The sequence below is a fragment of the Engystomops pustulosus genome, chromosome 10 (genome assembly GCF_040894005.1).
Source record: "Engystomops pustulosus chromosome 10, aEngPut4.maternal, whole genome shotgun sequence".
In the NCBI taxonomy this organism is placed as follows: Eukaryota; Metazoa; Chordata; class Amphibia; order Anura; family Leptodactylidae; genus Engystomops; species Engystomops pustulosus.
The window spans coordinates 94,064,752-94,092,538 of record NC_092420.1 but is presented as its reverse complement, the minus strand read 5'-3'; the positions used below and the strand labels follow the sequence as shown (position 1 = coordinate 94,092,538).

At 44.0% G+C, this 27,787-nt stretch overlaps 1 protein-coding gene across 12 annotated transcripts in view; it reads left to right on the top strand.

Annotated features, from left to right (window-relative positions):
- DAB1 (DAB adaptor protein 1) overlaps positions 1–20,670 on the top strand; it is a 507,503-nt gene extending 486,833 nt beyond the window's left edge. For 8 of the 12 annotated variants that reach the window (XM_072128815.1, XM_072128821.1, XM_072128814.1 and 5 more), the window contains 5 exons: positions 3,689–3,797; positions 10,644–11,189; positions 14,164–14,288; positions 18,614–18,709; positions 19,939–20,670. In XM_072128815.1, the coding sequence (XP_071984916.1) occupies positions 3,689–3,797; positions 10,644–11,189; positions 14,164–14,288; positions 18,614–18,694 (861 nt within the window). In that variant the 3' untranslated portion in view covers positions 18,695–18,709; positions 19,939–20,670. The remainder of the gene's footprint in view (positions 1–3,688; positions 3,798–10,643; positions 11,190–14,163; positions 14,289–18,613; positions 18,710–19,938) is intronic. The other 4 variants (XM_072128819.1, XM_072128825.1, XM_072128823.1 and 1 more) reach the window with 2 other exon arrangements.
- Positions 20,671–27,787: the final 7,117 nt, after the last annotated feature.

The window sequence follows — 27,787 nt, the reverse complement described above, 5'->3', positions numbered from 1 at the left end:
TCTCAGTCTACACAAAAGAGCTGGCCATTGACCAAGACGTCACAGTAGAGCTGCACACTGACCTCTTTGTGTACAATGTTACTCTCCGGCATTGTCTATTCCTCCAGCAATACAGCTTAGCTGACATCAAATAATGAGGTGACTCTTCTCAACTGTCTCAGTATACACAGAAAAGCTGACATTGACCAGGGAGTAACAGGAGAGCTGCATACAGACCTCTTTGTGAATAGTGTTACTCTCTGGCATTGTCGATGTCTCCAGCAGTACAGCTCAGCTGACATCTCCTCCCCCTCTAGTAGTAATGAGGTGAGTCTGCTCATCTTTCTACACAGTAAAGCTGACCAATGACCAGGGAGTAGCAGGAGAGCTGCATACAGACCTGTTTGTGAGTAGTGTTATTCTCTGTGCATTGTCGATGCCTCCAGCAGTACAGCTCAGCTGACATCTCCTCACCCTCTAGCAGTAATGAGGTGACTCTGCTCATCTTTCTACACAGTAAAGCTGACCAATGACCAGGGAGTAGCAGAAGGGCTGCATCCAGACCTGTTTTTGAATAGTCTTACTCTCCGGCATTGTCGATGCCTTCAGCAGTACAGCTCAGCTGACATCAAATAATGAGGTGACTTTTCTCAACTGTCCCAGTCTACACAGAAAAGATGGCCATTGACCAGGGAGCAGCAGGAGAGCTGCATCCAGACCTGTTTGTCAATAGTCTTACTCTCCGCCATTGTTGATGCATCCAGCAGTACAGCTCAGCTGACATCTCCTCACCCTCTAGTAGTAATGAGGTGACTCTGCTCATCTGTCTATATGCTAAAGCTGACCTTGAGCTGCAGGACACGTAAGCCTATTCTGGCTAGTTTGAGAACTGTAAGACTTTTAAGATTTTGTTTATTTGGATACCTGCATAATAACCACAAGTTTGTTACTTTAATAATCACCCCTGATACAATGATCTTACACGTCTTTATGATTTTCTACCCAAAGATCTACTTATGTTTGATAGAAGTGCAGTATTAGAAGAGTTTTTGTAACAATGTATTCTGTTTGTAAGATACACAGAAATCTTCCCAATATGTAAACACTGTTATAATAGAGATGAGCCGACCCAACATTCAGGTTCGGCGCCCGGATGTGTTGCTGTGTCGTCGGTCGAACAGCCAATCTGGTAAATTGTCGCCCCTAGCAACTAGCCATGGCTAAGATTGGCCTGGAGGACACAAGTGACCAATCACAGCCATGGCTAGTTGCTATGGGAGACAATTAGCTGGATTAGCTGCCAATCTGATTGAGTCTGATTCAGACGGCCGAACCCAAAACCTAAATGGGAGAGTCAGATTCGCTCATCTCTTTATAAAGGGAACCTGTGACCAGGGTCGTCATTTTCACTAAATACAGGTTACAGAAGTCCATCACACCTGCAGAAGAAATCTGTCTTTCTGCCCTCTCTAAGCATTTGCATTACAATATAATTGTATGTTATAACTTACCTTGCATCCTGACAGAATCCTCTATGTAGTCCCAGGGGTTGGGCTTTGGTTTGATGCATTTCAAAAAACAACATTTGAATTGTATGTGCTACTCACTCCTCAGCTTTCAGCCCCCACCTTTGTGCTCCTATATAGCTCATCCCTCCTGCTCCTTCACAGAGCTCACAGCCTGGTGAGCTGACATCAGTAGGGAAGGGAGGAGCTGTACAGGGGCACAAAGCTGAGGAGTCTGCAGCACAGACAAGTCACATGTTGTTTTTTGAAATGCATCCAAACCAGAGCCCAACCCCTGGGACTACACAGATGATTCTGTCACGGTGCAAGGTAAGTTATAAAGCACAATTATATTGTAATGCAAATGCTTACAGAAGGCAGGAAGACAGATTTGCACTGCAGGTGTAATGGGCTTCTGTAACCTGTCTGTAGTAAAAATGAGGTCCCTGGTGACAGGTTCCCTCTAAGAACTAACCAGGAACTAACCCTCCCAGAAATAGCCACTATGTGAATATTTGCTTAAATTCCTCCCCTTGGCAGGACAGTGTGAGTATGGAGAGGCAGGAGGAAGAGTTGGGTATAATGATGATGAGACCTTGGTTGGTCTGGTTTCCCTTGTGGAGATACAGTCCTGGAAGCAATGATCCCTGGGAAAAATATGCAAATGCATTGTTTCCCTTCCAGTAGTGAGAAACTGTAACTATTTGTATTCCACATGAAGCACATCCCTGATCTCTCTGCTGGTATTAAATATAAATGTGTATAATGAGGTGTCATTTACTTTGCTACTTCTATATCTCTCTATCATCTGCATACAGACTGCAGCCAGTGCTATGTATTGTCCCTGGGGAGATGTGTAATCAGATCTGTTAGTAGCAGCAGGACTGTGATATATTAATTTATTTTCCAGGATTATAGTTCCTCCAAGTGCACTGGGGGTGTGTCCTCACATCGATGGGCTCTGTGCTCCCTGCAGCCTGAGTTAAGCTAATGCCCCTGGAGAGATTTGTAATCAGATGTTTGTGAATGTTCTTAGTAACAGCAGGACTGTGATTTAGGAATTCATATTGTAGAATTGTAACTAGGAGCATGTCCTCACACTGCTGTACTCTGTGCAGGCAGTGTTAGGTATTGTCCCTTGAGAGATATATAAACATACATTTGTGCATGTTGCTAGTAGAAGCAGGACTGTGAAAAGTGACGGCTGTCATATTCGAACTAAAGCATCCTACAGATTTTATTCTGCAGAGTGCAGTAGTTGGAGAACAGCTTGATGCAGTGAGCACAGAGCACAGCAGTGTGAGGACGCACCCCACAGAGAGGTGACAATCCTGCAGTATAAATCCATATATCACAGTCCTGCTGCCCCTAACAACATACACAAAGGTCTGATCACACATCTATCCAGAGACAATACATAACACTGGACGCACAGAGCACAGCAGTGTGAGGACGCACCCCACAGAGAGGTGACAATCCTGCAGTATAAATATATCCATCTATCACAGTCCTGCTGCCACTAACAACATACACAAAGTTCTGATTACACGTCTCTCCATAGACAATACCTAACACTGGCTGCAGGGAGCACAGAGCACAGTAGTGTGAGGACACACCCCCTCTGCACTCGAAGAAGCTACAATCCTGGAATATAAATCCATATATCACAGTCCTGCTGCTACTAACAACACACTAAGCTCTGATGACACATCTCTCCAGGGACCATATATAACACTGACTGCAGCCTGTATGATCACTGATCTCCTGATGGATTAATTTATGATTATTTGCATAACTATGTAACAATTTGCAGTAAATTTCCCGTAATCAGCTCTGACCTGGGATGATCACCCCTTTCCAGTTATTGGATAGAATTTATAAATCACTAGAAAAATGTGGAAGAATTTTTCCTTGAACAGCGCCATGCCTGCCTACAGGTGGCTTGTGGTATTGCAGGTCCGCTCCCTTCATTGCAGTAGCGCTGAGCTGTAATACCACATCTGACCTATGGACAGGGGTGGCGCTCTTTTTGTAACTAACACATTTATTAGTTCCTTATCTCCCTGATTATCAGTGACCTCCCAATGACAGATATTCTCAGGCGATGGATTATGGGATGTCTGCTGCTGATTGTATATTACATTGTATTGATTCCTTGATGATCCTTTGTAACCAGATCTTGTCCCTGTCGATTTGTCTTGTAGACCCCAGCGACTCCAGGTGATGCCTTTATGAAATACCCCACCCAGCTGCACCCAGCCATTGCTCCCATGTTTGGACCCCTTTCTTTCAATCCCGTTGCTCTGCCATCAGGTGACAAAAGACCCTTGTCTATTTTTGGAATCACAGTGATATAGAATAGCGGGGGATGAGTCTAACTGCGGCTGTATGGGGATTGCGGACCCTCAGAGTGGGGGGCAAGGGGAGTCATAGGTCCATACTTCAGCTGGGGGGGGGCTATGTCTCACTGCAGCCACATGGGGGATTGTGGACCCTTGATGGGAATATGAGTCCTTACAGTGGACACTGCAGGGGAAGGTCCTTGTGTCAGCAGAAGATGTTTGGTGAATTCTAGGACAAAGGTGCAGCACAAGAGGAAATGATATCAATTTGTCAAATCTCATCCATCTCCTATGATTTCATACGACAGTCCAGTCCAGGAGAGCCAAGTACTTCATGTATGAATAATTGGGTCCAGTTTTATCAAACTAATGGGTCAGAGTTCATGGGGTCACACTAGCGACAAAATATCAACCTACTGCTGCAGCAAGGAAAATCTGTGCTGCACCTTTAAGAAGAAGAAGAAATGGTGGAATCTCTTGTTACAAAGTTGCCTGTTCCAATGTTTTTGTTGCATTACTCATGTTCCTCTCTAATTTAAAGCATTTCATAATACGAGAGATTGTATAACCGCATCTGCCCCTTTAAATTAAAGGGAACCTGTCGCTAAAATTGCAACATGTCTTACTTCAGCTTAAGAGGTGGAGCAAGGTGCATTGAGCAGACCAATCCTTGGAAAGTCGCTTGTTATAAAACTTAAAGGGGTTGGCTATTATAGTTATTCAATATCACATCTGTGGTGATCTGACGCTCAGGACTCCCCCACTTAGTTTTTTCTGGCTATCATGGACCATGGAGCTGAAGGAACAGCTCCTCTCTATGTGTAGTGGCCAAGTGAAGTAACTGCAGCTCAGTTTCCATCAAATGGTGGTCCTGAGTGTTGGATAATTTTGACCTATCTTACCCACTAAGCTGGAAAATCCCTTTAAGAATAAAACAATGGCTGCATATGGGGCACTGCATATGACTATGCGGGGGGTTTAGCTTTTTCACAGCTGGTGACAGGTTCCCTTTAAAGGGTAGATGGAAGGTGAACATATCATGCAAACAATGCCCTGTGTGACAAAGGAATCTGAATGATATTCGGGTACCAGGACATTCCAGAGGTTCTGCACCCCCAATAATATAGATGGCTGCAGACAGGTTGAGCGCTTGGCACATGTAAGGGGCGAGTTCCCTTTAAGAGGGGCCCTGTGTTGCTGTTTGTTTTCTTGTTACATTGTATCATGTGATGTTATCAGAAGGATTCTAGGAATAATTAGAGGAAGACAAGGAGACCTGACATCCAGGACACAGAAGTAAATCATCCCTGGGGGTCCCTGGGGTCCGCACACATTACCAGGGAAAGAGGAAAATCTATGTCTAACCTTTCTGTAGACGCTTCAGCATCGATCCCGAACCTGGAAATAATCGGATTTGTATAAACAAATGGGATAATGTTATAACCTGAACCCTGGGTGAGAACAGGGTTCAAATCATCTCAGTGATAGTAAGGGAGGGGGCAAGTAACCAGGGAGCGATGGGGTCCTCGGTGTTGAGGTCCCTCCATCCTGATATTAGTAGGCACTTAAGAGGGTGCATTTGATGCTCTTGGGTCCCATTACAAATCTAAGTTCAGGCCCCCACTATGATGGATGACTTACATGGTCTCCACGTACGGAGAAAAGCTTCCTTATTGCACCTGGGTCCTGCTGCAAGAGCACCTAGTGCACCCCCTTCATTCTACCTCGTTGGTAAAGGACAAGTCTGACCCAAAGTCCATTATATCACATTACAACAATCCCTCAGCTTTGTAAACAACATTATGGGGCAGATTTACTTACCCGGTCCATCCGCGATCCAGCGGCACGTTCTCTGCGGTGGATTTAAGTCCGGCCGGGATTTATTAAGTTCAAGCTCCGCAACACTTATTTTTTTTTTAAATGCGGAGGTTTTTCCAAATCCGTCGGGTTTTTGTTCGGCCACACCCCCCCATTTCCATCGCGTGCATGCCAGCGCCGATGCGCCACAATCCAATCGCGTGCGCCAAAATCCCAGGGCAATACAGGGAAAATCGGCGCAAATCGGAAATAATGGGGCACATTTACTTACCCGGTCCAGTCGCGATCCAGCAGCGGGTTCTCCGGCACTGATTCAGGTTCTGCTGGGATTCACTAAGGTCCGTGCGCCGATATTCACCAGGTGTCGCTGCTGCGCCGAGGTCTGCCGGAGTTCACCTGCTTTTTTTCTGGTGTATGTGAGTGCTTGATCTTGCGACACAAATGGCTTTTTAAATTCCGCGGTTTTTCCGAATCCTTCGGGTTGGCCGGTGGCCACGCCCCCGATTTCTGTCGCGTGAAAGTCGGCGCGATTGCGCCAAAAATCTATCGCGTGCACCACAATCCCGTGAAATACAGCGCAAAGCGGAAATATTCGGGAAACACCTGACGGATTCGCGGCTGCGGACCCTTAGTAAATGTGCCCCATTCAGTTAAAACGTCGGGAAAACGCGAATCGGACCCTTAGTAAATGACCCCCTATATCTCAGCCAAGAATGTTCCAAATCCCTGATAGTAGACTGACATCTTGGGGAGCAATTAAAACATTAAAGTTTTATTTTTATATGTTTATCCTATTGAATAGTGGGTGCGGTTATCCTGGAACAATGTTGCAAATGTATCGAATGTAACTTTTCAAATTATCCAGTCTGTAGGAGCAGTGCAACAAATTTTGAAACATCTCAGGTCAAAAGAGTTTGTTTACAAAATACACAAAATATATGATGTGTAATCTTGATAAATATGGTGATGATTCCGATCATTCACAGGGGAGGGGTAAGGGGAGTTTGTGACCCTTCAGCAGACACAATGAGCAGATAACATGGTGCATGGGGAGGGGTAAGGGTAGAGTGTGACCCTTTAGTAGAAACAACAAGCAGGTAACACAGTGCATAGGGAGGGGGAAGTGGTGTGTGTGACTCTTCAGCAGACACAGGGAGCAGATTACATAGTGTGTGGGAAGGGGTAAGTGAGTGTATGACCCTTCAGCAGACAACACAAGCAAATTACATGGCACAAGAGAGGGGTTAGGGAGTGTGTGACCCTTCAGCAGACACAAGAAGCAGATAACATAGTGGATGGGGAGGGGTAACAGAGTGTGTCACCCTTTAGCAAACACAAGGAGCAGATTACATGGTGCAAGAGAGGGGTAGGGGAAGTGTGTGACCCTTCAGCAGACACAAGGAGCAGATTACATTGTGCAGGAAAGGGGTAAGGGGAGTGTGTGACCCTTCAGCAGAAACAAGGAGCAAATAGTATGGTGGATGGGAAGGGGTTACGGAGTGTATGACCCTTCAGCAGACACAACAAGCAGATTACATGGTGCAGGGGACATAGTTTCCCGCTCTGTGGTATCACATCCATGGATTATGAACACAGGGAGCCCTCGCTACAGAAGCCCCTGAATCCTCCGCATCAGACGGAACAATTAGCTGCGGTCACTCACTAGAAGGGATGGTGTTTACTTAATTCTAAGCCCCGCAGCAGGTCGACCAGAAGTTTATTCATAATTGAAGACTTTCTGCTCATCTGCTGCAGCTTGAAAAATCCAGAACGTAAAAACCTGAATCCAAGGATGGAGCCACAGCGTCACCTAGTGGTCATAAGTAGAATGGCGAAATATCCTGCAATCTCACATCCACCAGGATTACACATTGTAGCCTACAAGGAGCTGCTGACACCCAAGGTGCGAGCACCCACATCAGCGCTGCGAATAGACCCTGGAGGAGATGAGAGGCTTCTCCGTGCGTCTCCCACCTGGTTATTTCGGTTTCGAAGATTTTGCTGCTCCTATAAATCCTGTGTGTATCATCATCTGTGCAAAAACAGAGCCAACAAAGCAATAAATAATGCCGCCATAGTGTGCACCAGCCATATGATGCATAAATAATGCCGCCATAGTGGGCACCAGCCATATGATGCATAAATAATGCCGCCATAGTGTGCACCAGCCATATGATGCAGAAATAATGCCGCCATAGTGTGCACAAGCCATATGATGCATAAATAATGCAGCTATATACTATGATACCTCCAGTGGCTTTATAATACTGCCATATAGTAACATCACTTATAAAACTACTATTCAGTACGCAAATAACAATGCCGTGAAACTCGCTACCCCAGATGCCCTCACTACAAGTCCCAGCATTCTCTATGTCCACCCTCAATAGAAACATCAATTTTCGGAAATCCTCCTAATAAGGGGAGACACAGATTCCTGGAAGCTGCGAGGATATAATATATGCGCAGTGTCCATGAGCGGCACATTACAGCAAGATGGATGATGTCAGCTTTAAATTAACCCCTAACACCCTGCAGAGGCCCCCGGTAAATGAGTCCCCTAACCTCCCCAGCGGAGCGGAGCTCGGCCTCGCGGGAAAGGGAAGGTTTAATGTCAAGATTTACAAGACATGATTAATTCACACCTCGCTGATAGAGAGGAGACTGGCTGCAATCTAGAGCAAGGGGAGCAGCGCCGCGACCCCGAAAATCACTCTCTGGAAAATTGAAATTTGTCAACTTTTATGTTTCTCCCTAATGAGTCGGACTGAAGCCATAATGTATGAACAAGGGAGGGCAGTGTTACATCAGGGCGACCCCCACTGCATATATTTATATCCCCCCCCTCCCCCCCCCCCCCCCCCGGGGTACATGAAGCTCTGAAATTAGTGATCATGCTAATATATTTTTCAATACCTCTGCTACATGTGCTTAAAGGGATCTGGATCTGTCAGCAGGTGTAGCCATACAGACTGCAGCCAGTGTTACCTATTGTCCCTGGAGAGATGTGTTATCAGACCTTTGTGTGTTGTTAGTAGTAGCAACAGGACTGGATTTATATTCCAGGATTGTAGCTTCTCCGAGTGCACTGGAGGTGTAACCTGACACTGCTGTGCTCTGTGTCCTCTGCAGCCAGTGTTATGTATTGTCCCTGGGCAGATGTGTAAGCAGACCTTTGTGTATGTAGCTAGTAGCACCAGGACTGTGATATATGGATTTGTATTCCAGGATTGTAGCTTCTCCGAGTGCACTGGGGGTATGTCCTCACACTGCTGTGCTCTGTGCTCTCTGCAGCCAGTGTTAGGTATTGTCCCTGGAGAGATGTGTAATCAGACCTTTGTGTTATATGGACTGTGTTATATGAAATTATATTCCAGGATTGTAGCTTAACACTGCTGTCTTCTGTGCTCTCAACGGCCAGAGTCAGTTATTATCCCTGGAGAGATGTTTGATCAGACTAGCAGCAGGACTGTGATATATGGATTTATATTCCAGGATTGTAGCTTCTCCGAGTGCACAGGGGGCGTGTCCTCACAGTCCCAGTGCACATGAAATTAATTGTTTCTCCTTGAGGCATTTGTTGATTTGTCGTTATGGCTGTACGTTACCTGTGTGTAAATCTTAGAGCTATTAGCTGGGTCCTCCCAGCAATGTTCTGCATTTCCCACAACATGGAGGGAACAACAAAGTTATTGGTGATTTATTTTCTCCTTAATTATCAAAAAAAATTGCTCAGTCTCAGGGGGATTTATAACGTGACCCCAGAGATCCATTGCTCTATTATGACTCTAGTACTCAGTTTGGCTGTAGATAAAGTCTGTGGTTCGGCTTGCAGTGATGCATCTATCACAGTCTTCTTTCTGTAGTGCTGTTTATGGCCTGTGGGGGCGCTCTAGATAAAGTCTACATCTCTCGCAGCAGTGATATATATCTAGTGCAGACTTCTTTCCTCATCTGTAGTTCTCCTTTTTTCCTGCAGGGGCGCTGTAGATAAAGTCTATGACCCTCCTGCTATGTCTAGCCCAGTCTTCTTCTGTAGTACTCAGTTTGGTCTTTTGGGGCGCTGTAGATAAAGTCCATGGTTCTTCTGACAGTGTTAGATGTCTAGCTCAGTCTTCTTCGGTAGTACTCAGTTTGACCTGTGGGGGTGCACAAGTCCACGATCCTACTGATAGTGTTTTATGTCTAGCCCAGTCTTCTTCTGTAGTACTCAGTTTGGTCTATTGGGGCGCTGTAGATAATGTTAACAGACGTAGGAAAAAAGGATTCCGTGTCCAGCTTCATCCAAGATAATCCACACTTTTATTAGGGCATAATTGTTAAAATTCCAGAGTGTTACATGGCCAACATGTTTCAAGCGGGCAGACCGCTCTTAATCATGGCTTAAAAGCCATGATTAAGAGCGGTCTGCCCGCTTGAAACATGTTATGCCCTAATAAAAGTGTGGATTATCTTGGATGAAGCTGGACACGGAATCCTTTTTTCCTACGTCTGTTAACCTGTTGCAGCCCTTGCAGTGGGGCAGTCCGTGCTTCATTGGATTCTCCTGTTTGGCGTGAGGTGAGCTGGACTCTTTCAACTTTGCTGTAGATAATGTCCATGACCCTCCTGCTATGTCTAGTCCAGTCTTCTTCTGTAGTACTCAGTTGGGTCTTATGGGGGCGCTGTTGATAAAGTCCATGGTTCTCTTGGCAGTGTTACATGTCTAGCCCAGTCTTCTTCTGTAGTACTCAGTTTGGTCTTTAGGGGCGCTGTAGATAAAGTCCATGACCCTCCTGCTGTGTCTAGCCCAGTCTTCTTCTGTAGTACTCAGTTGGGTCTTTTGGGGCGCTGTAGATAAAGTCCATGGTTCTCTTGGCAGTGTTACTTGTCTAGCTCAGTCTTCTTCTGTAGTACTCAGTTTGGTCTTTAGGGGCGCTGTAGATAAAGTCCATGGTTCTTCTGGCAGTGAGTCTTTTTATCTCTTCATCTCATTGTGTTCTCTTCTGATTTCTTCCAGGCTACGTTGCGATGGGAGCGGTCCAGCCTTCATTCTGGGGACAACAACCACTGATCCAACCACAGATGGTCCTTGGTGGCCAGTCTCCAGTTGCTCAGGTCATGCAGGGAAGCCAAACGATAGCATGGGCTCAGCCGGGCCTCTACCCACCTACTCAGCAACAGCCATGGCCAACCCTTCCGGGCCAGTTCCCACCTACTGCCTTCATGCCAACACAAACTGTATTGCCTTTCCAAGCAGCCATGTTCCAAGGTTCTACCACCCCGGTAGCCGCTGTCCCACCCACCAGTGACTCATTGCGATCCGGTCCTCTAGAGCCCGGCCAGAAAGTAACCAAGGAGATGTTTAGGGATTTTCAGATGGTAAACCCCCCTCCGGTGCCATCGCGGCAGCCCGATCAGCCGTCCCTCTCATGTACCTCAGATGCCTTCTCAAGCTACTTCGACAAAGTTGGGTTGGCTCAGGATACAGACGACTGTGACGACTTTGATATTTCACAATTAAACTTGACGCCTATGACTTCCACTTCACCGTCTACTAATTCACGTAAGTACCAGACCCCAGGAGCCGACATCTCAACATCAGGAACCTCAACTGGTCAGACAAGACCAATCTAGGTGACAACCATTGTGGACGCTGAACTAGTGGTCATATTGGTTGTCACCCAGTCTTCTTATAGAGAGGACCCAAGAAATATCTGGAAACAACTGTGGGCTTTGTCCAGGGCTCACATTGTATACACTTTCTATATACTTGTACTTGCTCTTACAAGGAACATCCCATAGAAAGTCCTTAAAGGACATCTACCACCAGGATGAAGGATTGTAAACCAAGCACACTGATATACTTGCGTGTGCCCCCTCTGGCAGGATCTGCTCTTCTTTAAGCTTTATATGCCCTTGTTTTTAAGAAAAAAAGGATTTAAAAATTATGCAAATAAGCCCGAGAGGCTCCAGGCTCCATTAACACCTATGAAGCCCAGAGCCTCTAAGGCTCATTTACATAATTTTAATTGTAAAAACCAGGGCATAAGAAGCAATAAGTAGAGCAGATCCTTCCAGGGAGGGGGGGCACACAGCAGAATGAATGTGTGCTTGGTTTACAATCCTTCATCCTGGTGGCAGATGTCTTTTAAAGGAATTGTCTATTTTTATGTAAGCAAAGCAAATAAACTTAGTATGGAAAATACTGCAAATTTAAATATACTTTGTGCATCAGTTTTTTGAATCCTCCTGATCTCTGATTGCTGCAAGTAAAACAAGAGTTGTTTAATCATTCCTCACACTGCTGTGCTCTTATCTCTCTGCATGAGCTTCCCCAGAGCATTTTTCCTCTGTGCTGAGTAAAAGCTGTAACCGGCATCTGGTTGGATACGGCAACTGTCACTCACAGCAGAGCGGAGGGGCTCTGGTTCAGTTCTTGTCAGAGAACTAAGAGCTCAGCAGTGTAAGGACACGCCCCTAGTGCAATAAGAAAAGCTACAATCCTGGAATATAAATTCATTTTTTGCAGCCACACACAAGGGAATGATTTAACATCTCTGTAATGAGCCGAAAACATGAGCACGTTCATCTCACAGGTGCAGAGCTCGTTACATTGTATCAGGGCTCTCTGTGAAGAGTCATCAGCAAGCAGAGATCTTGAAAATGTTTTAAGAAACGCAAAAAGTTTCTTAAAAAGTTTTAAAAACTTTGATTCCTCATCTACAAAGCAGCCTTCAACAATAACAATCGTGCGGGCGCCATCTACTTTCGCCCTCTACACAATTGGGTGTTTCACAGCAATTTGTGTTTCTTATGCAAAAATCTCACAATATTCTGTAAGTGACCACTGCAACATTGTTGCAATATGCAAAGTCTGGTGAAATTTGCAGCAATTTTACATGCAGATCACAGAGTAATTTTCAGCTGGGTCACATCCACATCCATTTTTTGGGTTCTGCCCCTGTAAGGCCGTTAGCTTTTTGAACCTGTTTTTGGGCCTTTTTTAAGCAGTCCGTTAAAAAAAGGCATCCGTTTTTTTCCGTTTTTGTCAATTTTTCCCCAATTATGACTATGATAATCATAGTTTTTTGAAAACGCATCCGTTTTTTTTTCAATACATCCCTTTTTTCCGTTTTTTTTTCCGTTTTTTCCCCAATTTTGATTATGTTAATCGGGAAAAATGGTCAAAAACGTGAAAACGGATGCGTTTATTAACGGCCCCAAAAACGGGCTCAAAACGTCACGTGTTCCACCGGCCTTACCTCTATTCAGGTGTGGACACGCCCATAGCGCAGAGAAAAAGGCAAAGCTCGATTTTATTTTATTTATTTTTGAAACAAAATCACAATGGGGGTCATTTACTAAGGGCCCGATTCGCGTTTTCCCGACGTGTTACCCAAATATTTCCGATTTGCGCCGATTTTCCCTGTATTGCCCCGGGTTTTTGGCGCACGTGATCGGATTTTGGCGCATCGGCGCCGGCATGCACGCAACGGAAATCAGGGGGTGTGGCCGAACGAAAACCCGACGGATTCGGAAAAACCGCTGCATTTAAAAAAACGAAAGTGTCGCGGAGCTTGCACTTACCTTCATCCAGGATAGGCCGGTGTACTTGAGTGCGTTCCGATGCTCTTCAGCGCAGCAGCGACACCTGGTGGACGTCGGAACTGCCTTAGTGAATCCCGGCCGGACCCGAATCCACCGCAGAGAACGCGCCGCTGGATCGCGAACGGACCGGGTAAGTAAATCTGCCCCATAAAGACAAATATTTATAAAACTTTTTGGAGATACTTTTCTGCCAATGAGCCTCAGCAATTTTTTTTTTTTACTTTTTTTTTTATATATTTTTTTTGACAGTCAGCATTTTGCCTCCTTCTTGAGCGGATTGTCACCACATGACAAATCTCTTCATTTGGCGTCTTGTGAATCCGTCGCCTCTCCCCCCGTGCGCCGGCGCCGCGACTTGTCGCGTCCTTTTTCATTAGACAGGACATTAATGACAGCGATATTTGCCTTGATATAAAAATTCATCACCGACACCCGGGCCGGATCGTGCCGCACTTGTATATGTAGAACGGCGCCAAATAAAAGCCGACGCTCCGGCGCCTTTCTCCACGGCCAAATCCGGCTCCGTGATGGATGCATTTGTTTCTGTGTGAAAAATGCATCTCAACAGGTTTAGACAGAAAACAGGCGGCGGAGGAAAATTATTAGTTTCGAACCAGTGACTCCAAAAAGAATTTGATGGAGTCTGTTTAACGTCTGGCAGGCGAATCCGTAATCTAAAATGAAGGATGGGATTCATAACCGACCGTGTTCTTTATCTATCCTCTAACAAATGATCCCTTCATCTCCACCTAGGCATGTCCTCCAGAGCTGCGCTCCTTCTCAATGTCATTTTAATGCTCTCCCTAAAAAGGAACATTTTGTTGCTTTTTTTTCTTCCCCAAAAAAACTTGTTCTCTTCCGTTTCCATGAAGATCCGGCACGTCTTGTACAATGTATCCTAACCCTCTCCAATGTCATGTCTGCTGCAGCCCCGACTCCCGCCCCGAGGCAGAGCTCCCCATCAAAGTCCTCGGCGTCTCACACCAGTGATCCCAGCGCAGACGACATCTTTGAAGAAGGTTTTGAAAGTCCCAGTAAAACTGTAGAAGACGTCGTAAGTTGTTCTTACATATTCCTATCCCAAATGTCGCCCCCTGACAAGACAGAGAAAAACTCTTCCCCCCGGTAGATGAAGCGGGAAGGAGGGGAAGCGGGTAGGAGGGGAAGCGGGTAGGAGGGGAAGCGGGGAGGAGGGGAAGCGGGGAGGAGGGGAAGCGGGAAGGAGGGGAAGCGGGAAGGAGGGGGGGGGGTGCAGGTTCTTTGTGTGATGCCCCGAAATGCGTAGAGATTGGTTTGATCCAAGAAACCAGAAAAGAGGTCACTGGAAATGGGGCGAGAAGAGCTTTCCAAAATCTTATCACAAAGTTATATGGATTTGACCATGCAGACTGCAGCCAGTGTATTGTCATAGTCCTGCAGCTACTAACAGCACACACACAGAAGTCTGATTACACATCTCTCCAGGGACAATACCTAACACTGGTTGCAGAGAGAAAAGCAGTGTGAGGATTTATCCCTAAGGTACTTGGATAGTCAGTAATCCTGTCCATATTTACAGTCCTGCTGCTACTAACAACATACACAAAGGTCTGATTACACATCTCTCCATGGACAATACCTAACACTGGCTGCAGAGAGCACAGAGCACAGCAGTGTGAGGTCTGATAACACATCTCTCCAGGCATGATACATAACACTGGCTGCAGAGAGCACAGAGCGCAGCAGTGTGAGGTCTGATAACATATCTCTCCAGGCATGATACATAACACTGGCTGCAGAGAGCACAGAGCACAGCAGTGTGAGGTCTGATTACACATCTCTCCAGGAATGATACATAACACTGGCTGCAGAGAGCACAGAGCACAGCAGTGTGAGGTCTGATTACACATCTCTCCAGGAATGATACATAACACTGGCTGCAGAGAGCACAGAGCACAGCAGTGTGAGGTCTGATTACACATCTCCCCAGGGACAATACATAACACTGGCTGCAGAGAGCACAGGGCATAGCAGTGTAAGGTCTGATTACACATCTCTCCAGGGACACTACATAACACTGGCTACAGAGAGCACAGAGCACAGCAGTGTGAGGTCTGATTACACATCTCTCCAGGGACACTACATAACACTGGCTGCAGAGAGCACAGAGCACAGCAGTGTGAGTTCTGATTACACATCTCTCCAGGGATGATACATAACACTGCCTGCAGAGAGCACAGAGCACAGCAGTGTGAGTTCTGATTACACATCTCTCCAGGGATGATACATAACACTGGCTGCAGAGAGCACAGAGCACAGCAGTGTGAGGTCTGATTACACATCTCTCCAGGGACAATACATAACACTGGCTGCAGAGAGCACAGAGCACAGCAGTGTGAGTTCTGATTACACATCTCTCCAGGGATGATACATAACACTGCCTGCAGAGAGCACAGAGCACAGCAGTGTGAGTTAGGATTACACATCTCTCCAGGGATGATACATAACACTGGCTGCAGAGAGCACAGAGCACAGCAGTGTGAGTTCTGATTACACATCTCTCCAGGAATGATACATAACACTGGCTGCAGAGAGCACAGAGCACAGCAGTGTGAGGTCTGATTACACATCTCTCCAGGGACAATACATAACACCGCCTGCAGAGAGCACAGAGCACAGCAGTGTGAGTTGGGATTACACATCTCTCCAGGGATGATACATAACACTGGCTGCAGAGAGCACAGAGCACAGCAGTGTGAGTTCTGATTACACATCTCTCCAGGGATGATACATAACACTGGCTGCAGAGAGCACAGAGCACAGCAGTGTGAGGTCTGATTACACATCTCTCCAGGGACAATACATAACACTGGCGGCAGAGAGCACAGAGCAAAGCAGTGTGAGGTCTGATTACACATCTCTCCAGGGATGATACATAGCACTTGCTGCAGAGAGTACAGAGCACAGCAGTGTGAGGTCTGATTACACATCTCTCCAGGGATGATACATAACACTGGCTGCAGAGAGCACAGGGCACAGCAGTGTAAGGTCTGATTACACATCTCTCCAGGGACACTACATAACACTGGCTACAGAGAGCACAGAGCACAGCAGTGTGAGGTCTGATTACACATCTCTCCAGGGACAATACATAACACTGGCTGCAGAGAGCACAGAGCACAGCAGTGTGAGTTCTGATTACACATCTCTCCAGGGATGATACATAACACTGGCTGCAGAGAGCACAGAGCACAGCAGTGTGAGGTCTGATTACACATCTCTTCAGGGACAATACATAACACTGGCTGCAGAGAGCACAGAGCACAGCAGTCTGAGTTCTGATTACACATCTCTCCAGGGATGATACATAACACTGCCTGCAGAGAGCACAGAGCACAGCAGTGTGAGTTATGATTACACATCTCTCCAGGGATGATACATAACACTGGCTGCAGAGAGCACAGAGCACAGCAGTGTGAGTTCTGATTACACATCTCTCCAGGGATGATACATAACACTGGCTGCAGAGAGCACAGAGCACAGCAGTGTGAGGTCTGATTACACATCTCTCCAGGGACAATACATAACACTGGCGGCAGAGAGCACAGAGCACAGCAGTGTGAGGTCTGATTACACATCTCTCCAGGGACAATACATAACACTGGCGGCAGAGAGCACAGAGCACAGCAGTGTGAGGTCTGATTACACATCTCTCCAGGGATGATACATAACACTGGCTGCAGAGAGCACAGAGCACAGCAGTGTGAGGTCTGATTACACATCTCTCCAGGGATGATACATAACACTGGCTGCAGAGGGCACAGAGCACAGCAGTGTGAGGTCTGATTACACATCTCTCCAGGGATGATACATAACACTGGCTGCAGAGAGCACAGAGCACAGCAGTGTGAGGTCTGATTACACATCTCTCCAGGGATGATACATAACACTGGCTGCAGAGAGCACAGAGCACAGCAGTGTGAGGTCTGATTACACATCTCTCCAGGGATGATACATAACACTGGCTGCAGTCTCTGGGGTTGCACCTACTGACAAGTTTTTGTAAGTTGTTTCTGCGGCTTCCTTAACATGCGGTGGTACAGCTACATGTCAGCCATAGTAGAATTGTCATCCTTGGGGAACATTCCCACATCGGACCTTTACTGGAATCTAATATTTGCTTACAGATCACAGTGACCCATTACCTCTGCTAATGGGCTCCAGCTCTTTCCAGACTTCATTATAAATGACCATTAATATTATCTACAACTTTCATCATTCCATTACAACGGCATGCTGGGAGTTGTAGTTCACAGCCATCTGGAGATCTGCAGCCTAGAGATCATTGCTTTGTTCTCGGCTGATGTCCTGGTACCAGTGGGATTGATTATAACAATTTAGTTAAAACGAACCTGTCAGCAGGAATATGATTTCTAGCTGGTGACAGGTTCCAGTAACTTATGCTGTGACAAAATGCCTTTGTCAGCATTAGGAATCATTTCAGTACTTTATAAAAGTTCAATTCACATTACCTGCTCCCTGCCAGCAGTGTGTGGTGAGTCCTGTATGAAGGGGCAGCTGCAGTCTTTGTGTCTCCTCATCCTCTCCTCCACACCATCCCCCTCCCTCCCCTGCCTGCTCAATGCTCATGAGAGGGAGAGGGGGAGGGAGCTGGATGATTGTGAAGGAGAGGAGACTGATACAAGCACACAAAGGCTACCGCTGCCCCTGGGACTCACCACACACTGCTGGCAGGGAGCCAGGTAATGTGAAATAAACTTTTATAAATTACTGAAATTATTCAGAATGCTGACAAAGACATTCTCAAGATTTGCACAGCACAGGCTACTGGAACCTGTCACCAGCTAAAAATGGAAATCCTGTTGACACGTTCGCTTTAAAACACAATGGCCCAGATTTATCAAACTGACTGCAGCAGTTTCTGGGGAACTTTGCACTGAATAGAACATGCAAAGTGCTTGCACATGTATTTATGGAGCATTTGCTGCAGTTTTGTGTTGCAGCTGCTCTGTGTCCTCCCAACACAAAACTCTGCACCCAAAGGGGTTCCCACCGGCCGTTACATTAATGACGGAGGTACGGACATAATTGTGGCGCACATCCGTTAAACTCTCTGCACCAGAAGAAAACTGTGCGTTTGGCGTGCAGGGTGCGCCAGTCTTTAATAATCCGGCGCACTCTGCACATTAGTGAGGTGCGGGCACCTGGTACCTCACTAATGGTGAATCTGGGCTGATGTGAGGTGACACCTACAATGGCGCTGCTATAGGTGACACCAGGTCCCTCGCTGTGTGATGCTGCTTACGCTTTATCTTCTTTCTCTCCTAAACTTTGCCTCTTTTTTGTCTTCTTCTCTACAATCCTGTCCTCATCTCATAGCCGGAAGCCTCTCAGGCGTCCACCTCTGCGGATGTAGAGGAGCCCAGTGGGGACTCTATAAGCCCACAGGTCGGGAGCTAGAGAGCACAGGCCGGGGTAGGTATCTGTCCTTCCTGCTCTTCCTGCTGTTTGTTGCATTGTTCTGTTACTTTGTATCAGTCTCATAACCTCTGCACTTGTTCCGCTGTGGCGCCTCTGTCAGAGGGAATATCTGATTGTTAGATACATTGTAGCTTTGTGTGTAGACAGTTACTAATCATCTCTCTGGGGGTGAATGGGTTAACCAGCAAGATCCAGTGAGTTTAGTATAAAGGAGGTTATTAATGTCATCAAGTCCAGAGAGATCATCAGATTCCTGAGCCGTGTCTGACTCAATCATATTAATCCTATAAATAATAATAATAATAATATCTATTATTATATTTTTATTTTTGATATTTTTTATTTATTTTATTAGATGATTATTATATATTTTACTACATTTTACAACTACTATGTATTATACTATGTAGTAGATATTATTATTATTATTATTATTATTATTATTTAAAACAATTATGATTATTATATATATTTATTATGTAGTGATTTAGTTATAGTTATTTCCATATTTATTTATCATTGTAATTACCATGATTAATACATTGCTGGTGTCAAGGAGGTTAATATTGGAATAACCCATCAGTCATGGCGTTAAATTAGATACAATGGGGCAGATTTACTTACCCGGTCCATTCGCGATCCAGCGGCGCGTTCTGTGCGCTGGATTCGGGTCTTCCGGTGATTCACTAAGGCAGTTCCTCTGACGTCCACCAGATGTCGCTGCTGCGCTGAAGTCCGCCTAGGCCCGTCGGAATGCACGAGCCTATACCTGGTGAAAGTAAGTGCGTGTCCCGCGACACAATTTTTTAAAAAAATGCGGCGTTTTTTCCGAATCCGTCGGGTCTTTGTTTGGCCACGCCCTCCGATTTCCGTCGCGTGCATGCCGGCGCCGATGCGCCACAATCCGATCGCGTGCGCCAAAATCCCGGGGCAATTCAGGGAAAATCGGCGCAAATCGGAAATATTCAGGTAACACGTCGGGAAACCGCGAATCGGCCCTTAGTAAATGACCCCCATTGTATTCCTGAGCGCTGTTTGGTTTACTCATAGCATAACTACAACTACTAATAATTATAATAATATAATCTCTGGTGATTAGTGGGTCAATTAGTTCCATCTTCGGGGGACAGGGGAGAAATCTGAATATCTCTGACTTCCATGCACACATCATCAGGATATTTGTGTCTGGCGCTTGTGTCGCTAATATTCTTTCCCTCCGGCAGGTCAGAACAGAAGATCCAATCTACGCTCAGATCCGAAGACCTATGAATTAGAGTTACTAAGCTTGTAGCGCTCCAAGACTTGACTGAACACCCGGTGGCTGCGGCGCCTCTTACAACTCACCATAACAAAGGGTTTGACCGGCGTCTTGGAAGAAGAATAAAAAACCTCTGGTGAACGGAGCGGAAGAAGGAAACCGCCGGCTCTAACAACATTAACCCGGAGGCTTTGCAAGGAACGTTGGTTCTAGAACTTGGACCATTTAGCAGAATTTTTTCTTTGTTCTTTTTTTTTTTTTAAGGACGACGTGTTTAATATTTTACTACTCTTTCAAAAAATTTTTTTTTCTTTTTTTTATAATGAAAAAACTCAATGTAGCAAAAAGTTGCAATGACTGAAGAGACTGAAGTTTACACGGTTCTTAGGAAAGTAAAAATCCAATCGTCCTTCACCGGAAGAAAGTTTTCTTTATTTCACAAGAAGTTGCTAGAAGAGACACTTTTTTTTTTTGTTTTTTTGGAGGGCTGAGGGTTGGGTTGGGGGAGGGGTCACACTTTATGAACACTCGGTACTATAAGATTTTATAAGACGCCTCGTGGAATGACGGCCGGAGGCTGCGCCGCTCCAATCACCGTATGGAGTAGCAGACGATATCATGACCAGATTGTTATAAAAAAAAAAAAATAAAACTTTAAAAACTTTCTCGTGAAGGAGTTGGGAGGTATTTTTCCTCCGCACTTAAACCTTGCTGCTGTTCGGCTATGCAGACAAGATTCTTCTACTCGTGCCATTTTTTGCAAAAAAAATAAAAAAAAAAATCGAAATTTCAAAAAAATTTTCAAAAAAAAAACTTTATTCCTTTCCATCAACTCTGGAATAATTTCCAAATCTGGATTTGGATTTAAAAAAAAAAATCAGACTTTGTTCTGGAACATTTGGAGGCATGAATTTTATTATATAAAAAAAGAGAGAAAAAAAAAAGAAAAAACATTCTGTGAATAAACAACTCATCTCTGTCTCTTTTTGTACATTTTGGGGAGGGGGGGGGAATGATTTTTATTTTATAAGCGTGACATGACATGGGGGAGGGGGAAAGGCTTTAAGTAATATGTTTAAAAAAAAATCACAGGTTTTGTAAATAGAGGAATTTTTGTTTCATTTTTAATGATTTTTTATTCTTTTTATTTGCCTCTTGCACACGTTCTGTTACATTGTAGCAGGAAGTGTCATGCACAGGGTTCAGATCACAGAATTCTGAGGAATTATCCTGTCACAATCTAATAAACTGAATGGGGACTTGTTGTACGACCATTTCTGTTTTATTAGGAGAAGCAGAATCACCTCGGAGACTCCGGAGCGAAAGAACCCGGACGGCTAAAATAATTCCGGCCTTGATGGGAAAAGAGATTCCTCGCCTCCCGCTATCCGTCATTATCCGACTAAAGATGAAGAATCAGCAGAAGACTCCGGCGCTCGGTTATTATCAACATCAAAGAGGAATTTATTTCTTATGGATTTTTTAAAAATGTATCATTTGGCATAAATAAAAATACAAACACAGGAGAGCATTGAACACCATGGGGCTCATCTACTTACCCGGTCCTGTCGCGATCCGGCGGCGCGTTCTTCGATGAGGTTTCGGGTCTTCCGGCGATTCACTAAGGTCGTGCACCCGATGTCCACTAGGTGTCGCTGCTGCGCCGAGGTCCGCCGGAGTTCACCATCCTCTTCCTGGTGCATGTAAGTGCGTGTCAAGCGACACATTTTTTATTTTTTTTTTTAAATACCGCATTTTTTCCGACGGCCAAGCCATGGGATGCAACCCGGCGCCGATGCGACACAATCCGATCGCGTGCTCTAATTCGGCGCAAACCGGTAATTTTCGGGAAACCCGACGAAAATGAGCCATTCGGGCCCTTAGTAAATGAGCCCCCATGTGTAGTAAATGTAACCCCCAGAAATTCTTTAAATGGAGGTCCTGTTCTCACTAAATGGTGGAGAGGCAGCACACATGCTCCATTCAATGGTAGAGTAACAGAAATTACTGAGCACAGTGCTGCAGTATCTCCTGCACTCCCATTCACTGCCTATGAAGGTGCAGGAGATACCGGAGCACTGTGCTCAGCAATTTCTGTTACTCTACCATTGAATGGAGCATGTGTGCTGCCTCTCCTCCACCCATTAGTAAGGACAGGACCCCCATTCACCAGATATTGGGAGGTCCTGTTCTTATGATCATTTTAGAAGGCAGGAGGCCATGAATAACAAATATAAGAAGATACCACAGTCCCGGTGCCTGGTTCTATGAGTAATGTCCCTGGTTTATTATCATTGATGGTACATATTCTTAAACTGAATGAGACCTGATCTGCAGTAATCTGGATTGACCACTACTCTGAGAACGGCGCTGCGTCTGTTTCCTGTTCACAGCAGATCTGTGATGGAGCCTTGATACTAAGGTCTCCATATTGTATTGATAATATCAGTATTTTTAGCCTCCTTTAATATCACAGTCATGGAGACTTATCAGCCTTACACACAATCACTACAGGATTTCTCCTCATAATAAACCTAAATATTAACTTATTTATTTAATACGGATTGAAGAGACTCTGACAATTCTCCGTTCAGCTTCCAGAGTCTTAGAGGAAAAGCTTCTAAAAAGTGGTAAATATTTTATCATTTTACATTTTCTCTCGCAATTAGTTTCTGTGAGTTTGTATTTGTTATTATGTAGCTGCCGGGAGCCGGTAACCATGGAAACCAGTGTAAAGCATCAATAAACTCAACAATTTCATTGTATTACAATATTTTAACCAAAACTGAAGGAAATTAATAAGGATAACGTCTAAAGGAGGGAATAGAAATGCAGAAAAAATAATCTATCTATCTATCTATCTCCTATCTATCTCCTATCTATCTATCTATCTCCTATCTATCTATCTATCTATCTATCTCCTATCTATCTATCTCCTATCTATCTATCTATCTCCTATCTATCTATCTATCTATCTATCTATCTATCTATCTATCTATCTCCTATCTATCTATCTCCTATCTATCTATCTATCTATCTATCTATCTATCTATCTATCTCATATCTATCTATCTATCTCCTATCTATCATCTATCTATATATCTATCTATCTATCTATCTATCTGTCTATCTCATATCTATCTATCTATCTCCTATCTATCTATCTCCTATCTATCTATCTATCTCCTATCTATCTATCTATCTCCTATCTATCTATCTATCTATCTATCTATCTATCTATCTCATATCTATCTATCTATCTCCTATCTATCTCCTATATATCTATCTATCTATCTATCTATCTATCTATCTCATATCTATCTATCTATCTATCTATCTATCTCCTATCTATCTATCTCATATCTATCTCCTATCTATCTATCTATCTCATATCTATCTCCTATCTATCTATCTATCTATCTCCTATCTATCTATCTATCTATCTATCTATCTCCTATCTATCTATCTCCTATCTATCTATCTATCTATCTATCTATCTATCTATCTATCTATCTATCTATCTCCTATCTATCTATCTATCTATCTATCTCCTATCTATCTATCTATCTCCTATCTATCTATCTCATATCTATCTATCTATCTATCTATCTATCTATCTATCTATCTCATATCTATCTATCTATCTATCTATCTATCTATCTATCTATCTCATATCTGTCTATCTATCTCCTATCTATCTATCTATCTCATATCTATCTATCTATCTATCTCCTAATCCATCTATCTATCTCCTATCTATCTATCTATCTATCTATCTATCTCATATCTATCTATCTATCTATCTATCTCATATCTATCTCCTATCTATCTATATGAAAAAGGAAATTGCGCAGCACACCAAATAAAGTGAAAAAAAGTTCTTGTGGTTTATTCCATATTCAATAACAACAGCGACGTTTCGGCTACATGTAGCCTTCCTCAAGCTATTAAACAAGTGTGCAGGATGGACATATATACAATAGTGATAGGTCACATGACCTCATAAGTGCCGCCCATCCAATTAACATATTTGTGTTAAAAGACATATATATACATATAAATACATATATAACAATAAAAACAAGTTCATAGTACATAGTGCATCAAGTACATACATGTGATAATTGGAAATTACAATAGGATTGCATGAATAAACATATAAAGTGCATGTGTGATATATTAAAAACCAGCTAATCCCTCACGATAGAAGTGATCTAGTGTCAAAGTGCATGAAGTGTATCCTCTTACTGTGCAGAGTCCATGCGTCCCCGGTTGAGCTGCGGATATATACTCCTTAACATATAAGTTGAACTTCTTGAGATATAAAAACAAATCAAATGGACCGCACAAGTGGAACGCACGCCATTAAAGCCGAATGCGCATGCGCATCGGTTGCTGTGGAGCAGAGCCAGCGTCTTAGTGACCGTTTAAAAAAAATGTATTGTCACGTAATTTCATGAATGGATCGCGAAAGGAGACATCAGCTCCAGGTAATCCTCGGAGGGCAGAAGATAGCAAAGGCTTAAAAGGAGGTAAGTAGCTCTAGATATAGCACAATTAGTTAAAGTGTGTGCAGCCTCAGTCACAACTTGAGGAATGCATATAGCGGGCAAGTAAGACCGGGACAAAGGTGAAATGATAAACCCCTCCCGGGGAAACCATCACCAGTACGGATGACCCAATATCAGGGCAACCCTATTTAGGGTGCACCTAAATGGGTCAACCAAGTCCTTTATAGGGTCAAGAATATATTATAACCTCTGGCTGTCATGACTCGAGGCAATGCAACACACATATATAGGTCCGATAGAGAAGTAAAGCTTATGAATCGATCCACTAGATGGCATCTGCAAAAATAATTTGGCATGTGTGCCTAGTGTTGTGCCGGCCATAAAATCAGAATACAGAAAAATATATAGAAAAATGTAAGAAAAGATTTTTCCGTCAGCTTCATCGGGGAGACGACAGGGACCAGGCCAAACTATCTAGAAAAAATAGAAATCATAATGAGTAAATATATAAATATGTTCACACTCAATGTTATTGTGTAGCTATACATCAGGAGACAGGAGAAAATGCAAGACCCATATGACATTCTTTTAAATAGCCCATAGTTTAAAGTCCACGTTAAGACCATTCGGTCTGAGTGTATTCAATGTGTGGATCCATTGAAGCTCCTTCTTTTTTAGAATTCTTTCCCTGTCCCCTCCACGTCTAAGTGGGGGCACATGGTCTATTAGACGAAATCTAAGTTGTTTCTCAGTATGACCAAAATCCGTAAAATGCTTCGGTACTGGAAGATCTTTACGATTGGATCTTATTGTGTAACGGTGCTGGTTAAACCGTGTCTTGAATTCTAGTGTAGTCTCACCTACATATGCCAACCCACATGGACAGCTTAGGAGGTAAATTACATGGGTACTGTCACAAGTCAAATAGTGGATGATGTCATATTTTTTGTTGTTGTGCAAAAATGAGGAGCCTTTATCCATATGCTTGCAATTGATGCATTTACAGCAGGGGAAACTACCTTTGTTCAACTGGCCTAGTATACCTGTTTGTCTACTTGTTCTCATCGGGCCTACATCTGCTCTGACCAGTCTGTCACCAATTTTCTGTGAGTTTCTATAGGATAGTAATGGTGGTATCTGGAATTCCGGTACCACCGAATCACTACATGCTAATTTCGGCCAATGTCTCCGAATAATATTGGCCACCTTGTGGCTCTGGGAATTAAAATCTGAAACAAATGGAATTCTGTCAGAATGATTAGGCTGTTTGGCTCTAGAGAGTAGGTCCCCTCTAGGTATATTTTTGGCCTTCTGTAGATTAAGGTCAATAATTTTTTGTGGGTAGCCACGTTGGCGAAATCTGTGTGACATGTCGGATAAATTTCTTTCAAGGTTGTGAGACTCACTGGTGATTCTTTTTACCCTGAGGAACTGGCTATAGGGTAAAGATCTAATGGTGGTGCGTGGATGGCTACTCTCGTAGCGTACCAGTGTATTTCTGTCTGTAGGTTTTGTATAGAGATCAGTCACAAAATGTCCATCACATAATTTAATAGTCACATCCAAGAATTGTAACTCTGAATCAGAAGATACCACTGTAAATTTGATGGTATCATCTATTGTGTTAAGAAACAGATGAAAGTCTTCCAAGTCCTGTTTTGTACCAGTCCAAAGGAGGAAGACGTCATCTATATACCTCCACCACCTTAGGCAATGCTCAAAGAGTGGGGAGGCATAGATGACGTCCTCCTCCAGTACCCGCATGACAATATTGGCGTAGGTAGGCGCCATATTAGCGCCCATGGCGACACCCCTACATTGTAAAAAATACTGGTCACCAAATAGAAAGTAGTTGTTGTTAAGTATGAAGTCTAAAAGGGTAAGTATAAAGTCCTGTGTTTTGGATGAAAAATTCTTTGTGGCAATTTTTTTCTTTACTGCTGTAATGCCCCTCCGGTGGTCGATGGATGTGTATAATGAAACCACATCAAACGACACCAGAAGCATTTGTTGTGCCGGAGAAAGTTGTATTTCGTTAAGTTTATTGATAAAATCGGATGTGTCCCTAATGTATGAGGTGCCTGTAGTAGCGAGATCTCTAAGTGCCCTATCTACGAATGTAGCTATATTAGAAAAGATGGATTCTGTACCAGCGACAATAGGACGGCCAGGTGGATGCATTAAATCTTTGTGAATTTTTGGTAACACATAAATCACAGGAGTAATAGGATTTTTGACAAACAGAAATCTATACATATCATCGTCGATAATACCATCCAGTAATGCCTGATCAAGTATACTTTTAATTTTCTTAGCCAAAGAAAACTTAGGATCCATAGGGATTTTTTTATAAACACCTGTGTCTGATAATTGTCTGTTGATCTCCGCCAAGTATGAGCTGGTATCCATGACGACGACAGCACCACCCTTGTCCGCAGACTTGATGGTGATGTCGCCGTCACGGGCCAGCTCACCCAGGGCTTCGATCTCACCCCTTGTAAGATTGGGGTGGTCAAGGGTAACGCCACTGGACATATTTTTCAATTTCATGATGTCCTTCCTGACAGCGGATGCAAAGGCCTCAATGTGTGGTGCCTCTACATCCGGAAAGAAAAGACTTTTATTACGCAACTGGAAGTCATTAAGGCACAATTCAGACCTGCTACACTGGTCAACTCTTGGGCGAGTATGAAAAAATTGTTTTAATTTAAGGGAACGTATAAACTTTTGTATATCTACTTCTAATTGGAACCAGTCAGGATGTGCAGATATACAGAAGGACAAACCTTTAGATAATATAGACAACTGGTTACTAGTGAGAGTCTTAGAAGAGATATTTACCACAAGTGATGTTAGGTTCTCTTTCTTAGTGCCATCTTCGGAGTGGACTGGTCTGTCTTGGATGATATTTGTCTTCCTATAACGGTAGTGCTTGTGGCCCCCTCTTCTAGTCCTGGGTCGTCTGATGTGTGGACAGTCTTTGGAATCTCTAAAAAAGACTCAGATTGTTCCTTATTTTGTCTAGGTTTGGAGTTTTGCATTGTGCTCTTGTTTGTCGATCCGCCTTTACGTTTGTTCATATCCCTCTGTTTCGGTTGAGAGTAATCACCTTGCCAACTATAAATTTGTCCCTTTTTATAGTCCTCAATATCTCGTAACCATTTGTTTCTCTTTGTAGCTTCTTGTTCCGTTTTATTTGTTTGTACTCGTGTCTGGATTGAAGCTGTAAAGGTGGTTTGTTCCTCAGCTGTAAGAGCATTGTTTAATTGGAGCTCCGTATCTTGCACACACCTCTTAGTGTTC